Here is a 12,632-nt window from a genome sequence, read left to right as displayed (position 1 = left end):
CAAGAGACAACATTCAAGCAGCTATGTACATACAAGTTATATGCAGGGTAAATTGGAAGTAATTTCAGAGGGGAGGAAGAAGGGGTAGGGGAAGGTTGAGGATTGGGGATAAAGATCTCTAGCAGAAAATATTGTTTTAGCCAAGTCTTGAAGGAAACCAGGAAGCAAATAAGAGGAGAGAGAACATTCTGGACTCTGGAGGCCAGTCAAATACAGACAGTTCAGAAACAGGGTGGTATGTGTGGGCAACATCTTGCTAGACCATCGAGTAGGTAGAGTGGAATATGACTGGCTCTCTTATGTGCTAGGCACTGTGTTGGGCAGCCGAAATACAGAGACAAAATTGAAAGTCTAGATCTCGAGGAACTTAGGTTATATGAGAGGAGATGCCATACAGATATGTCTGTACAAAATAAACAGCAGGCAGTTTGGGAGAGGGGGCCACCCAGCAGCCGGCAAAGTTCACAAGTATGGAGCCCTCTGCCAGGTGGCCCTCACCAAGTATTGATTGTAAATGAAGTTGCAAGTCTCTACCTCTAAAAAGAAATTCTCATGAGCTAAAATCTTTGTTCTTTTTTCACAGCTAACCAGTGTGTAGCTCTTTGTTTAATTCATCCAGTTCTGTATGTGTGAGTGGGAGAGCAGAACCACCCTTGTACTCATGTCTCAAATGATCAGCACTGGTTGGGTCTCCTGTAGGTGCCATGTTTCCTAAAAGTTTTTGATAGAAGAAAAAAAAAAAACCAAAGCAACCAAACAGTGACAAATTGGTTTTGCCTCTTAATAAGTATTTTCCTTTAGAATTAAAAGACACTTCCTCAACTCTAAAGTAAGCTGAAGTGAAATTTTAAGGGAAGCCTCAGTGGAATTTGAAACCCTATCTGCTTTGAAACTCACATATGGAAATGTATGAATTTTAAAAGTTGCAAACAGTTTAGCTGTGAAATATAACAAGGATCTTGATAGTTGAGACAATCTCTTTAGAAACAGAATGCTTTAAATATCAGGTTTTCTTGCCTCCAAGTCCTGTGCTCTCTCCACCAAGCCATGCTGTCTTTCAAGAGTTTTCCCAGAAGTTTAAAGTTGTTTTGTTCCTGAATTCTGAGCACATTCTGGCCAACTTTGACCTCTTAAACCATCCCACAGCAGTGACTGCCTTATATTAACTCTGCCATCTGAAGGGATGGTGGCCACCTTCAGGACTTTCCAGTTCTTCTGCAAATTACTTTTTAAGTCAGGTCAAGGCAATAAGTATTGATTAAGAGCTCACTATCTACCAAACACTGTGTTAAGTATTAGGGATACAAAAAAAAGGTAAAAAGAAAAAAAAAGCAGACCTTGCTCTCCAGGAGCTCATGATTTACTGGGAGAGACCAAATGCAAACAATAAATTCGTAAGATATATACAGTGTAAATGGGGAGTGATTTCAGAGAGAAGGCTCTGGCATTGAGGGGGACTAAGAAAGGCTCTTTGCAGAAAATGGGCTTTTAGCTAATCCTAGCTAGCATTTATATAGTGCCTATGTGCTAGGCATAGCTGTATATTATCTCTGATTCATACAACACTCCTGGAAGGTAGGTGCTATTCCCATCCTCATTTTACAGATGAGAAAATTGAAGGAAGCAGAAATTAAGTGATTTTTTTCAGGGTCACACAGCTAGTATGTGTGTGAGGTCATAGTTAAACTCAAATATTCCTGATTTCAAGTCAGTGTTCTATCCTATGTACAACCTGGCTGAGAGCTGAATGAGAGTAGGAAGCCAGAAGGCAGAAATGAGGAAGAAGAGAGTTCCAGATTATGGGGGGTCAGCCAGTGAAAATTCCTGCAGTCAACTAGATAGTGTGTCTCGTGCTGTGAGAAACAGCAAGGAGGGGAACGTCACTGGATTGCAGAGTTGGTAGGTAGCTTGGTTGTTGTCCTTTGTTCTTGAAGAGGGCCAAAATGACATCACTGTGTTGGAATCAAGGTACCGTGTGTCTGACTGTAGCTGATCAGACCAACATGACCTCCAAAAGCTCTACCACAGGTCGGGCACAAATAGTCCATATGAACATTTGGAGTGGAGATGTATGTAAATTTGTGCATCTCATGTTTCTTTGGAGTTACTTCAATCCTGTTTTGCTCATAGAGCACAGTGCCTTCTTTGATGCAGGTGCATGAAGTGTTAGAAAACTGAGGAGTTAGGAAGGGGTTAGGTTATGAAGGCTTTAGAAGCCAAATGGAGGATTTTATATTTGATGCTGAAGTAATAGGCAGAAACTGGGGTTTATGGAAGAATGGGGTGACGGGGTCAGACTTGAGCTTTACAAAGATCAGTTTGACAGCTGAGAGGGTGATGGGCTGGAGTGGAGTGACCTTTAAAGCAGGTAGCCAACCCAGAAGGTAACCGATAGATGAGGTTCTGTGAGTTGTTGAGGGATCAATGAGAGATCCTTCAGTGATTCCTTCACACAATATTGTCAGTGTAGCCTTAAAATCAAGGGAGATTTTTGAAACTTTCAAATCTTAGGGTTTTTTAAAATTGTATTTAATTTTTAATCTCTGTTAACTTATTTACATAGTTCAGTTTGATTTCAGATTTTAAGTATGTAAAAAAAAGGAGATTTGGGGCCATTGATCATTTCTGCATTTACTAACATGTTTGTGGCAATATCTAAGTATCATTCAAAACCTTAAACACTGATGTAAATCCAAGGAAGGTTTTCATTGTATTTGGTTTTGAAGATCAGCATGTTTTGAATTGATCTTTAAGAGAAATTTGGAATGTTTTCATTAACATTTTTTCCCAGTGTCTGGTGGAATTTGGGGTAAAAATGTGACAAATTTCTGTATTATTCTGAAAGATACATGAACTACATTAATCTGAGAAGTTTCATTTATAGCTACTAGTTTGAGACTCTGTTTTACATGGGGCACAAGCCTGGAAAATTCCTTTTCTTGTAGAATGCTCACTTATGCTCCATGATATTTACCTGCCAGGTTTGCTGAGTTGGCACAGCCTAGTCTTGGCATGTTAAAAGTTTTAGATCAATGCTATCCAGGAATGATTTTTGAAAAATGTGTGATACCAATCTACTACCAAATTTTCAAAGTGTGTGAATGAAAATGGTAAGACCCTCTTTTATAGAAGAGCTTCTAACAATAGTGATGCACTCAATTATTGATAGATCACTTAGGAGGCTCTTAAAATAGTCTTTTTCTAACAGTGGTTTGGGGGTTTGGTTCTTTTGAGTTCCAAATTCTCTCCCTCACTCCCTTCCCTCCCACCTCCCAGAGATGGTAAGCCATCTGATAAAGGTCATGTATGTGCAATCATGTGAAACATTTCCATTTTAGTAACTTTCTTACAATTGTCTTAAAGGAAATGAGAAAGGACTGAAGTAGAGGAAGGGCTTTGTGAATGGACAAAGGACAGATGCAAGTGATGTTGTGGAGGTGGGATTGACAAGAATTGGCAAATGATTGGCTATGACAGAGTAAGGGAGAAGGAAGAATGAAGGAATGGAGGACTTATTAAGTGTTTACTCTGTGCAAAGCATTTGTGCCTTGGAGACACAAATGGGAAGGACAGCCCCTCCTCTCAAGGAGCTCACATTCTAAGGAGGGGAGACAGCTCATGCGGAAGGTTTCAGCTGCAAGTCAGATGGAAAGACCCCATGGTCCTTGGTACAGCAGCAGAGCAGCTGGCAGTGCGTTGTTAATGTCATTTTTGCTGATAAAATCCTATCAGTTTCTGATGTGAAACCATCTGATAGAGCCAAGGATCTGGGCAGCAAGAACTTTCTTTCCTGGGTCTTCAGTAACTGTGACTGAAGCACCTGTAGAAGCCAATTCAGTCAAGGCAATGGGTATTTGGGAAGTGCTTAGTTCACAGAGGGGCTATGCTTCAACACTTTTGCCAGGCTGAATCTCCACAGGGGCTGCTTCCCAGGATGATGCTCGAGGGCACTGAGCTGTAGGCACTGTTATTCCCAAGGTTCTTGGAAGAGTGAAGGATGTCTCCAAAGCTAGGAAGCTGAGAGACTGGGAGGTGGTACCTCAACAGAAATAGAAAGGTTTGAATGAGAAACAGGTTTAAGGAGTAAAATAATGATTTCCATTTTGGATGTGTTGAATTTAAGGTTCTAGATTCTGTAGCTTGTGAACTGGTCTGCCTTGTGAATTGCTTCTGCCCACCAGGTCTGATTATGAATTCTTGGCACCTGTGCGGTTGGTGGGACCTGAACATCCACATGTCATTACGTCACTGAATAAACTAATAAGCCTCCTTCTGGATGACTTTTGAATTGACCTCTTTGCGCTCATCATAGGTAGTGTCTAATTTAACCATTAATATTTGTCCATGATGGAGTTTAGTCAACTGGAAAGATTTTCATCCCTTACTGATCTTCCTGAAGTCAGTCTCTTGGCCATTAACTTATTCATTATTCTTGATTATTGGGTAGTTAGAGGAAATTTTCTAAAAATTAAGAGTCATGTATTATGACAATTAGTACTTTCATAGTATTAATTATTGTTATTGGAAACTATGAGCTGCTTATGGATTTCATTTTTTTCCTTGGACAGTTTCTGTGTCTGTAGTGGTACATGTCTGTTGTTGCAGAATCTGGATGCCACTTCTTTACTCTGCATTTGGCAATGGATACACATTTTGTTGCCCCTGTCAACACAGCACAAATATCTAGTTATGTAAAAGGGGAAACAGATTAATGCTGTTAGATTTTGTGAATAATTAAGATTTTGACAATTTTATGTGACTACATCTCATTACAATATAGTGTCACTCGATTCATTGTCATCAGACAGCCAGAATGTCTTTTATTGTCATTTCGTTGTGTTTTATTGTCGCTTTTGTCGTCATATTCTGTTGTTGTTTATTATGACTTTTGACTCCTCAGCACCTTCCTTTTTGTGACACTGTCATGTATGGGCATCCATCAATGGTTGTTGTTTAAAGAAATGGGGATAAAAATGCATATTGCCATTAATATATAGCTGAGAATTAGAAATCAGCTTTTTCTAATGAAGGCATTGTACTAGATTCCCCACAGATACGTGGCATGTGGATTCTGCTGAGCTGTGTAGCTTTTGTTTTTTGTTTTTTTCCAGATTAGAAACATTTTGCAACAAAGCAAAGTGTTCAGGAACATTGGTGGCAAATCATTTGCATTATTAAGCGTTAGGTAGATAGAGAGAATGATTACTGAAACCCATTTTCCATCATTCTTGTGTGTCCATGAAGGTAGCCACCAATCTGCCATACTAGCTTGGAGGCTTCACTGTTACCCACAAAACTTGGCTTATCACAAAATAAATACATATGTGCAATGGAGAATAGTGTTTTTTGGCATTTAAGATATGTCCCCTTGGCCACTTACTAGTTCTGTAACCTTGGTCAAGTCACTAAATCACTCTGAACTTCATTTTCCTAATCTGTAGAATGGGGATAATAATAGTACCTGACGGGGTTATATTGGGAGACTCAAATGAAATATGTAGTTAGTTTGAAATCCTGATAAAAAGCATCAGCTGTTATTACTATTATTAGTAATTTAGCCTCAAAAAGCAGTCATAGTAGCAAAATTAGTAAAACTTAACATTAATATATTAATATTAAATACTAGTTTTAAATGTCTCATTATAGACACCTCTTCCCTCCTTCCTGCTCCGAAACCTGTAGCCCTAAAATACAAACTCATTATTCTGTTATTTAAAGGCTAATGAAATCGGTGCCCATCTAACGTCATATCATAACATTGCCCTTTATGTACTGGCCCAACCAGACTATTTTCTGACCTTCCCTTGCCCGATCCCCTGTGCATCCATCCGAGTGCATTTCCATATAGTATCTCCTATTCCATTCCTGGATTCTCCTCACAGCTCCATCTCTTGAAGGTCTTCCTCTCTTTTAAAGTATTCCAGTGCCACCTCCCCCTGAAACCTTCTCTTATTCTCCCCCAGAGAGAAGCAGTTCCTTATTCCTAAGCCCTCTGATGCTGCTCTAATCAGACCTCATCCTTACTCCTAAGCCCTCTGATGCTGCTCTAATCAGACCTCATCCTTACTCCTAAGCCCTCTGATGCTGCTCTAATCAGACCTCATCCATACACTTTCCATATTAAAACTTGTATTATCATCATTTGTCTTAGCTTTCCTCCCAGAATGTAAACTCCTTGAAGGTAGTCTTGGTACCCGCTGAAATGCTTTGTAGGTTCTTGATAAATAATAGTATTGTTAGGTTGAAGTTCTATTTCTAGGATACTTTTCTTTTAATTTTTGGGGGATTGGGGAGGGAGGGAGGTAATCAGGATTAAGTGACTTGCCCAGGGTCACACAGCTAATAATTATCTGAGGCCATGGTTGAACTCAGGTCCTCCTGACTCTAGGGCTGGTGTTCTATTCATTGTGCCACCTACCTGCCTGCAGGATACTGTTCTAAAAAAAAGTTCAATGAAAAATGTTGCCCACCATTCTGGTTCATACTGCAACCATTAATGTATATGCTGTGAAGCAAAAATACCAAATTTAAAAAAAAAACAACAATCTACAACACAATAGAAGTTCTATAAAAAATTTTAAAACTCCAGGGGGAAGGGAGGAGCCCTTTCCCCGCCTAATCAGAATTCAGCTCTGAGGCATTTCCTAGGAGATAGTTTATTATTTCTTTCCTTCTCGTCATATGTGCTTCTAAGAAGTTTCCTGGAATTCCAGCTAAGGATTCCAGATGTTGCCACAGTAATTCTCAAGATCTTTAGCTTGTGCTCACATGGGAAGGAGTGGCCCATAGGATCAAAATAACTACAACAACAAAAACAAAAATAAAAACTAGCACTTATTGAAGTTTACCAAGTTTACCTTTATTAATGTTTACTAAGTGTTTTACATAGATTATCTTGTTTGACACTCAAAACAACCATGGGAGGGAAGTGCTATTACTGTCCCCAATTTACAGATGAAGAAACTGAGGCAGACAGAGGTTAAGTGACTTGCCCAAGGTCACACAGCTGTTAAGTGTGTCCGAGGCCACATGTGAACTCATGTTTTTCTGGATCTAGGTTCAGTGCTCTATTAGCTCCCTCCATCACTTAGCTGCTACAGTCTCTAAGAATAATCTAATAGGATTCCCATATGAATACAACATAAGAGAAACATACTTGTCTACTTCCAGGGAATTGTGATCTCGTAGGTGTGGGTGCTCTCCTCCATTTATATGGATCACAACTGGGAGAAAGGGTGGGGTGGGGGTGCTTAGCCTAGATATGAGAAGTTTAAGGGTAAAGGCAGACAGATGATTGAAAAATAATGTAACTGAGTTGCGAGGCACACCTTCTTGAAGAAAATGGTAATTTACCTGATTATAGATTCAGAGTTGCACAGAATGGACAGGCATGGATGGATTATGCTCTAGCTTCCTGGAGGGAGTATGCATACCCAAGAGGTCATGTACCCACTTGAGTATGGGTTAATGCTTCCTCTCATTTTACTCTTAACTATAACGTAGTTGTTGTTTTTAAAAAATTATCCCCCAGCTTAACTTTAATGGGAAAATCTTCTAGTAGAATAAGGTGGGATCAAAGGAAATAGATATCAAAAGAGTCTAATTTCTTGAGAAGCATTGGAAAATCTCTTGGGCATTCAAAGCCCTTCATTACTGGCCCCTTGCTACCTTTTCTAGGCGTATTACTCCTTATTCTCCCCATGTACTCTTTTATTCAGTGACAGTGACCTCCTTCCTGTTTCTCACGTGTAATACTCTGTATTCCAATTCAAGCCTTTTCCCTGGCTGCCCTCCATTCTTGAAATGCTATCCCTCATCTTTGTCTTCTGGCTTTCCTGGTTTCTTCCAAGTCAGCTAAAGTCCCATTTTTCCATAGAGGCCTTCCCCAGTCCTCCTTAATCTTAGTGCCTTCTCTCCCCCTTCTCCTTACCCTCTGCCCCACAACCTCCTATTTATCCAGTATGTATCTTGTTAGAGGTGGCAGCTAGGAAGCACAGTGGGTAGAGTACTGACCAGAGTCAGGAAGATTCATCATCCTGAGTTCAAATCTGGCCTCAGACACTTCCTGTGTGACCCTGGGTAAGCCACTTAACCCTGTTTACCTCAGTTTCCTCATATATAAAAATGAACTGGAGAAGGAAATGGCAAACCATTCCAGTATCTTTGCCAAGAAAACCTCAAGTGGGGTCATGAAGAATTGGACATGAATGAAACAAATAAACAAAAATCTTGTTTGTACGTAGTTTGCATTGAGAGAAGGGATTTTTTTCCCTCCTTTGTACCCCCAACACTTAACATAGTTCCAGTAGCTGCTTAATAAAGCTAATTGACTGAATTTTTAAAGTGTTACTTCATCTTTCTTTGTTGTTATTAAGTTGTTTCAGTTGTGCCTGACTCTTCATGACCCTATTTGGAGTTTTCTTGGCAAAGATAAAGGAGAGGTTTGCCATTTCCTTCTCTAGCTTATTTTACAGATGAGGAAACTGAGGCAAACAGGGTTAAGTGACTTGCCCAGGATCACACAACTATTAAGTGTCTGAGGCTGATTTGAACTCATGAAAATGAGTCTTTCTGATCCCCAACCCTATGCTCTATCCATTGAACCATCTACTTAGTGAAAAATTTTGCAAATAGGAAGAAACCAACTTGTCTTAATCCTTTGTGTTGCTTAAGACCCACACTGAAATGTTCTACTCATAAGAATAATTTTGAAGGACCAATGATCATACAAGTACTTCTTAGCTCATTAAATGTTTTTCTACTATGGTTACCTGACAAATTACTCTTGTTTTTTTCAATATTGCAGTCTACTCACGTTGACCAGGCGAGCTTCCAAGTTGATGCTTTTGGATCAACTTTCATCCTCGATGTTGTACTCAACCAGTAAGTATTTTGCCATCTGGGAAATTCACCTTCTTATTTTTTTTTGTTGTTGTTAAATTGCATGCTCTAGATAGTCCTCGTAAGTTTTTTTCATTGTTAACGCCTCAGATTCTCATTATCTGCTATAGAGATAACATGACAGTTTTACATCAGCTGCATGAAGTCAAGGACAGCATTTTATTTGTTTTTGTCACCGATGATGACTTTGTAGGTGATTGAATAACTATTGAATAAACTTGAGTTGGAAGGTTAATATGACAAATGAATGTCAGACCCTGGGCAGCTATAATGTAATTGAGGGATTGGGACCATGCTTGTGATTTCATTGTTCTTCTTTGGTAACTTATGGTCTAAGCAGTAAAAGGTTAAATAGTTTGCCTGGCTTACACAGCCAGTATGTGTTAGAAACTTGAACCTGGGTCTCCTCGTTCTGGGGCTAGGTCAATTTAATTGAGATTATAGTGTAGTTTAGCATTATACAATTATGAAACAAGGGTCATTTCTTTCCTTGAGCTTGTTATCTCAAGTCCCAAGGGGGTATAGGTGATGTATATATCTATGATCGTTACATGTGGATGAAAAAGTCTTATCTTAACTTTGTCTCTCCCTCGTTGCCTAGAATAGGACTCTGCATGGAGACGAGTACATTATAAATGTTTGATGCTATTTGTTTCCAGGTCATCCATGTCTTATAGTGTCTTGACAGAATCCAGCCAACATTGTTGGATTCTGTGTTGAGCTCTGATAGATTCTGTGCTCTTCAGAGAGACTTATGAAGGGCTGTTGTAGGAAAACAAATGTTATCACTAGCCTTGGGTGGAAATGGAAGAACAAACCAAAGCCTAATTGGCATGATGATGGGAAGCCCTTTGAAGAGACAGTCATTACTGTAGAAATATTAGAAGAAAAATTATAGCATAAATCGAGGTTGACAGGATTGAGAAAGATGGAAGGTATTGTTCTTTGAAGATGGAACTATGCTGGATATATGCTTGTCCTCTATGGACAATGTTTCCTTACTTAAGATTGTAAGAGCAATTGTGATTCGATAAATATATTTTTCTTCCCTTAGATGGAACATTTTGTATTTTTTGGTTTACGTTAACTAAAAACCAAAAAGGTACGATGTCTAACATGTTTCTTAATAGGGGCTTCCAGTGAAATGCTGCTCATGTTCATAATAAAGGGAGGCAAATTAGACTGAAATTTGTATTATGTAGCTGGATTCCACTTACAAATGGACCCAACAAAACACATTCATATTGGAGTGGAAAGGAACCATGCAGAGACATTTTTTATTTAAAATATATTTAGCAAATAAATATATTTAGCAAAATAAAGTTGGCTTATCATCAATAATACACAAGAGTTGTAACAATAAGAATTTCAACTTTTAAGTAACATCTATAGGTGGCAGATGAAGAGTAGAGAAAGGTTAGAAAATGAAAGTATGATTGGTGCAGCTTCTGCTAACATGATGAGGAAAGTGATAGGGAACAATGTCTAGCACTTAGTAGGGTCACACTTATAGTTATGCATTGTCAAAGGCAAACAAATTAAAAAGCATATGATACCCTAAAAACAGTAACATTAATATTTATATACCACTTTAAGGCTTGGACAGTTATTATCTCATTTGATTTCTCACAACAGTCCAATACAAATTGTATGCTCCTATAGGTGAGTAAATGGTACTAGTTAACATGAAACAGAAAGAAATTAGCCAAAGAACAAGATACAGCCAAATGATAAATTATTTTTAACCAGATCAGCTTATTAATTTGGATCCTAAGGAATGGAAGAAGGGTTGTGATCTTCATGTATAGAAAGTCTCCTCCTTGATAAGTTAGAGGTCCTTAGAATATTAAAGAACTTTCCTTAATTTGCTCCTTTCATAGTTGCACAGACATATTGTATATCCAGTGGCTAGCTATTCTAGAAATCAGAGGTGATGAAATACACTGGAAAGTAGGCCAAACTGTTTTGCAAATAGTCAATTCCAGTCTAGCTTTCCTTCTTTTATGCAAAATCATTGTATCTTTACCAGGCCCCTTATGACTTCTGGAATTTGCCACTTGGTGATAAAGAGCTCATTCTTATATTCAAGACAGGGACCTAACAAGTGACTTCACTGGCATGGGGAACTCCATCTATTGATGTAAGTCAATACATTCTCTGCAGCTTACAGCCTTTGAGAGCTGTCCAGAGCTCTCAGAAGTTGAGTGATTCCATTGCCCAGGATCACCAAAGTCACTATGTCAGAGATGGACCTTGACTCCAGCTCTTCTGGATTCTGAGGTCAGCTGTCAGGCAGTCTCTTTTATGATGTACTTTAGAGTAGAATTGTTGACTAATCCCTAGGTCATGAATGTTTCCTTTCTAAAGATTTTTTTTTTTGCAAGTTAGTCATTTGGCCTGTGAGAGAGGCGTTTTCCACTCTGCCTAGTGAATAGAGAGCCAAACTTGGAATCAGCCAGAACTGAGCTGACATCCCACCTCTGACACATATTGGTTGTGTCTTTCTGGGTAAGTCACTTAGCCTTTCAGTGACTCAAGATCCTCTTTATGTTTGCAGAATAGGCACCTATTTTCATTTTATCTCTGGAAGTTCCCATGACCAATGAAATCACAAGTCCCGTCCAAGGAAAAGAGGAAAAAAATAGCCAGTTATTCCAGTAACAAGAAAAAATAAGTCTTTCTTTCATTCTCTGACTCTTCCTTTGGCATTCTTCTCATAATATCTTCATTTTTCTCTGGAGTGGGAGCCCAGAGTAGAACTCAAACATGACAGCAATCAGCAGGTGGTGTTGTCAGGTGTTAGATTAATAAACTCCCAGGGTGGGAGGGAGGAAAGGAGCAGAGTCAGACAAAGCCATGGAAAGTAAACCCAAATATTTGCAAATGGCCACTCCAGTCTTACTTTTCCTCTTTTATGCAAAATCATTTTTTTTTTCACCAGGCCATTTTGGTTCCTGGAGCAAAACAAGGAGAGGTAACAAAGAAGTCTGTGGAAAGGGTTGTGAATTTGCTGACTGTACTTGGATTGTAGAAGAGTCCCACAGTGGCCAGGAAGGCTCTATGTAATGGGCCCAAGGTGATGATTATGATGATAATAAAAAAAAACCCAAGTGATCATCACACCAATGATTATAATAATTTAATGATGGGACAATAAACCACCAAAGATCTTTTGCCATAGATAGCAAACAGAATCACCATTTTTTCGGATCCCAAAGAAACTTTAGAGAGCATATGGCATAACTCCCTCATTAAATAGATAGAGAAACTGAAGTCCAGAAAGGTTGTTTGTAATTGTGTGCCTATGTCAACATGATTGTGGTGGAAATTTCTTTATTCATTAAAAATGCCTATTTTAGCTAGCATTTGTGTGAAACTTAAAGTTTTATAAAGTGTTTTATGTATCTTATCTCATTTAATCTTCCTTACAACTTTGTGAGGTAGATGCTACTATTATCCCCATTTTACTATTGAGGAGCTTGAAATTTGATAGATGTTAAGTGACTTGCCCAAGATTCCTTAGGGGCTTAAGTAGGGTTTGAACTTGGGTCTCCCTGGTTCCAAGTCTGACAGTATATCCACTGATCCACCTAGGTGCCTCTAGATTGAGGGGTTCTTGACCCCCTTATATCATGGATCCCTTTGGTAGTCTGGTGAAACCTATGGACTCCTCAGAATAATGTTTTTAAAATTAAAGGAAATGCAAATTTCAGTATTTCAGTTAGGGTAGT

The 12,632-nt window shown here is 38.9% G+C and overlaps 1 protein-coding gene across 9 annotated transcripts in view; it reads left to right on the top strand.

Moving 5' to 3' along the window:
• ADAM22 (ADAM metallopeptidase domain 22) overlaps window positions 1-12,632 on the top strand; it is a 270,825-nt gene that overhangs the window by 47,843 nt on the left and 210,350 nt on the right. For all 9 annotated transcript variants that reach the window (XM_069086210.1, XM_069086211.1, XM_069086212.1 and 6 more), the window contains exon 3: window positions 8,807-8,883. In XM_069086210.1, the coding sequence (XP_068942311.1) occupies window positions 8,807-8,883 (77 nt within the window). The remainder of the gene's footprint in view (window positions 1-8,806; window positions 8,884-12,632) is intronic.

Source organism: Petaurus breviceps, unplaced genomic scaffold (assembly GCF_028583685.1).
Source record: "Petaurus breviceps papuanus isolate PSGF00001 unplaced genomic scaffold, PetGlider_PUasm1.0 178, whole genome shotgun sequence".
NCBI lineage: Eukaryota > Metazoa > Chordata > Mammalia > Diprotodontia > Petauridae > Petaurus > Petaurus breviceps.
This window is presented reverse-complemented; position numbering and strand designations above follow the sequence as displayed.